Raw genomic sequence first — 4,533 nt, forward strand, 5'->3', positions numbered from 1 at the left:
AACACTCTTGCCCCCCAGGTGTACGAGCTTTGATGCTGATCTTCAGGGTCTTCTTCCTATCATGAGTTTTCTCCTAAACCACTTCCTTGGCCAGAATCTTGTCATCGACAGTTATCGGCCTCTTTTCACCAATGATCATGTTCTTTCCATTTGCTCCTTCGACTTGTTCCGGCCGAATGAGAACCCTGGAGTTGTTCGGATAAATGGTGTGTACAGGGAATGGAGCTTTATCTATCTTCATCTCCCAAAATGTCAATCGTCCTTCATTTATGGCCCATTGTACCTGTCGACGAAACACATTACAATCATTAGTTGCATGAGATGAAGAATTATGAAATTTACAATAAGTGCGCCGCTTTAGCTCCTCAAGTGGTGGTATATCATGAGTAATCTTTAAATGCCCATGTCTTATCATAAAAAATCCGATCACACTTGGACACATCAAAAGTAAACTTCATCTCTTCTTTCTAATTCTTTTGAATCGGCTTGAGAGATGCACAAGAACAAGGTTTGGCTGCCCCTGGCCAAACAAACTCAGTAGCATACACCTATTTATCCTCATCGTCCGATCAATCGGAGTCATACTCAACAATATGTGTTTTTGAACTATGAGGCTTGTAGGCATCCTTTTCCCTTTTAAATCTGATCTCTTGGCCTAAAGCTCTTACCTGAAGTTGATTTATAGAGTAGTGATCCATACCATCAAGCTTTTCTCTATAGTTAGAACGCAAACCCGCAAGAGGTAAATCGACCAAATTCTTTTCATAAAAAGACAAATTAAAACATCAGTTTTAATATCTTAAATCTTTTAAAATACTCATGAACAAACTCATCTCTATTCTGTCTAACCGATGCCAAATCCATCAACTTAGTTTCATTATCCCCATTATAAAAGTGATCATGAAATTTTTGTTCTAATTCATTTCAAGAGTGGACCGAATTTGGGGCTAACAAAGAAAATCAAGAAAAATGATGTTCCAGTTAACGACAAACAACATAAATGAACCCGCATAGAGTTACTAGAATCAGCTTCCACAAGTTGAGCGATATGTTGGCTTGTATGCTCCCAAGTGGATCGGCTATCGTCACCGTTAAATTTAATGAAATCGGGAACACGCCAACCAGTAGGGTAAGGAACTAAATCAAAAGCATTAGCATACAACCTTCGATAAAGCTGGCTCCTACCCACATCCAAACCAAGTTTAGACTTAAACATGCTAGCCAGATCTTCCTTCATCCTGTCAAGATTGGCCTCGTAATTACATCTGGATGTTTGGCCGCTAGCGCTTAAACGATGTCTCATAGGATCAGTAGTGGACATCGTTTGTGTAGCGTAATTGGGATTTGTCTTAATGAGATCATCCCAAACATCATGAGGCATCGCTGGAAGAAATGGGGGTTCGCCATATGATTTTGTGGTATACGGCGGCTCGAAATTTGCCAATTCATCTATTCGGCTAGAGGCAACCGAAGAGGGAAAAGGCGTGAGCTGTGGCTATGACGCTGAGCCAACCACCTTCGCACCGGTCTGACTAGTCTGACCGATCCAACCACCGGGGCATGATCTGACCGGTCGGCTGGACCGGTCTGGCTGGTTCGGCCGTCGTGGGCCAAACTGATGAGCCTGGTGGTGGTGATTGCCCTACAAAATAATTCGGCGGCATACCATACTGTGGATTTTCTGTTTGCTCAACCGAAGAACTAACATTAGGGGTCCCCGTAAAATAATCATGAGCTATCTTTTTCCCCTTGTCATCACCAAGTCGCATACTCATATCGATAAGTAAATCACGTGTAAGTTTATGCGACTCCTCAAACCTACTACAAAATGCATCTACAAACTGGCTAAGAGAATCGTTTGCAATACTTACATTGCTCTGGCCAGATGTAGATGTAGTAGTAGTAGATGGGTTCGGCGGCGTGAATCAGGGCAATGACGAATTTCTCTTTTTCGATGATGCCTTGCCGAGTCATCCCATAATAGGCAAGCAATATTGTCGTGGCCTTCTCTTGCTCCTTCTTATGCTAGACCTCGAATTGCTTGCGGCCCTCCTCAGGTTAGTCCTCATACTTGACTTCAATGGTAGTTGAATCTACCTTGGAGAGGATCCCCTTCTCAGTGGCCATAGTTGTCGATGGATGGTTATCTATCCCCAGCAGAGTCGCCAAAAATGTATGTTGACGCAGAATTGGTCAACACGCAAGCGCTAGAACGTGCGGATAGCAGACGATCGCTTCACCAGCGACGATCACCGGCGACCGGTCAGACCAGTCGCGCCAACCGGTCAGACCGGTCGCGCCAATCGATCAAACTGGTCGGATGCAGAGAGCACCGCGAAACCAAAAACCTCAAGCTCGGGAGGGACCCCGTTGGAGCTTAAAGATCTAGGGTTGTCTTGGAGTCGGCAGGTCACCCAAGACGCCCTTGAACGCCGTAGAGACGAGCAAAGAATAGCGCAAGGTTGAAAAAGCTAGGGTTTGGAAAAAATAATAGATTGATTGATTTGATTGGGTAGAAATATCTCAATCAGCCGCGGCTTTTATATTTATAGGCAGGGGAGGATGTACCTCTTCCAAATCGGGTTACAAAAGAAATCTAAATTATTGATCTAACTCGACTCGGATTACACAGCCCAAGACGAGTCTGATCGGTCAGCCTGACCGGTCAGACCGGTCGGCCTCAACATTTACCAATTTTAGCTGCCAACAACTTGCTGGTCAAAGATCATTCAAACTTTAGAACGTGTACATATACCATACAAAAGGAAATGGAGTCAGTATTATACTCACTTTTTGCTATGGATGCTGCTATAGGTCATAACCCAGACGCAATAACAGTAGCACCTATACATTACTCGCTGCCACTGCCACCACCAACCCAAGAAGCATGGGTAGATATGGAGTTAATGAACAATGGATTTGAGGGACTCGGGGGTGGAGACTCAATGATGCAGACCAAGACCAGGATCCACAGGTTCTCCCATTCCCATCGGCTGAGTGGGGTCGGTGGTCCAGACAACAGGATGCATATGTTCCCTCATCACCTGAGAGGGCTGGGTGGCCCGGACGGGCGCTACGTGGTGCCGAGTGTGGTGGCCATCGGCCCGTATCACCATGGCAAGCCACACCTGCAAGCTATGGAGGAGGTCAAGCAAGCAGCGGTCCAGAAGTTCTGCTTGGGCCTGGCGGGCCTCTCGGTCGATGATGTCTACGCGAAAATCCTCTCAATCGCTAGTCATGCCCGCAGCTGCTACACCACCACATCGATCGCAACACCAACACTTTTGCAGAGCCTGCAGAGCAAGGATAATGACTTCGCGGAGATGATGTTGCGGGACGGTTGCTTCCTTCTGTGCTTCATGTACCACCGTGGCCGTGGGTTCTTAACGGGATGCACGCTGTCATCCGGGCCTAGCATCCTCAAGGACATGTTCCTGCTCGAGAACCAGATTCCAATGTTGGTGCTTGCGGCTCTTATGGAATTTCTGCCCGAGGACATGAGAAAGCATATTGCTCAATTTGTTGAAACTTTTTGGCCCTGTCTCATTGAAACAACCGAAACAACGAAGGTCGTCCCGTTGTGGATCATGAGGTTCCTGAAATGTGGACGCACTCCTGAAGAGAAGATGGATACTGATGAGAGCAGCATCGGCCATGGCGACCCCAAGCTGCCGGCGCCGCATCTCCTAAGCCTCCTCCGGTTCGCTATGATACGCCGCATGCCACCTCAAAAGAGAGAGAGCAGTTTAAAACCTCCCTCCTCGTCCTCGCTGATGATCAGTGCTGTGGCTCTCGCAGAGAAAGGCATCAAGCTGGCCGTTAACACGACCAAGTTATTTGCAGCGGACATGAGCGTTCAGAAGAAGCCCTTTTCCTGCGAGCTATCCCTGTCTCCGCTGTTCTTGAATGACGTCAACGCCTGCTGGCTCGTCAACTTGGTAGCGCTGGAGGCGATTGAGGCTACCACCGCCTCGAGGATCAATAAAGATGGCTACGTCGTGAGCTCGTACCTGTCGTTGCTGGCGATGCTCCTGAACAAGGAGGAGGATGTGCACAAGCTTCAGCGCAGAAGCGTGCTAAGCACCAATTTCAGCAATGCGGACACGCTGGCCTTCTTCAAGGGCCTCAGTAAGCACCTTCGCCTGGGCTATAACTACTTCAACACGTTGAATGGTATTGAAGACTACATGCGCCAGAGGGCGCTGTGGGTCGCTGTCCACAAGTTCTTCTACAATCACGGCGACAAGCTTAAGGTCGCCGCAGCCGTCCTATCTGCTATCAGTGTGCTCGTCGGCATCTTCAGGGCATTTTATCCGGCCAAGCAATCCTAGATACATGTTGTTTATTGCTTCATTGTCCCTCTCCACAGTACTATATTTATGCCATCATATTAGTTTGGTCACGCCTACCTGCCGTCAATCATATTCACATCAACGATCTGTATGCCACCATGATATCCATGTATGACATGCTTATTTATCTGCTACAAATTTGTTTTGGATAAGGATTTATCTGCTATATATATGAATATCA

At 47.0% G+C, this 4,533-nt stretch overlaps 1 protein-coding gene across 1 annotated transcript; it reads left to right on the forward strand.

Moving 5' to 3' along the window:
- Nucleotides 1–2,897: 2,897 nt before the first annotated feature.
- On the forward strand, nucleotides 2,898–4,331 carry LOC120674601 (UPF0481 protein At3g47200-like). Its single transcript, XM_039955759.1, has one exon. It carries the CDS (start codon nucleotides 2,898–2,900, stop codon nucleotides 4,329–4,331), a length of 1,434 nt encoding a protein of 477 aa, XP_039811693.1.
- The last annotated feature ends 202 nt before the right edge of the window (nucleotides 4,332–4,533 follow it).

Source organism: Panicum virgatum, chromosome 5N (assembly GCF_016808335.1).
Source record: "Panicum virgatum strain AP13 chromosome 5N, P.virgatum_v5, whole genome shotgun sequence".
In the NCBI taxonomy this organism is placed as follows: Eukaryota; Viridiplantae; Streptophyta; class Magnoliopsida; order Poales; family Poaceae; genus Panicum; species Panicum virgatum.

Coding starts and splice junctions, on each gene's coding strand:
- LOC120674601 (XM_039955759.1), top strand. CDS start 2,898: ATGGAGTTAATGAACAATGGATTTGAGGGACTCGGGGGTGGAGACTCA.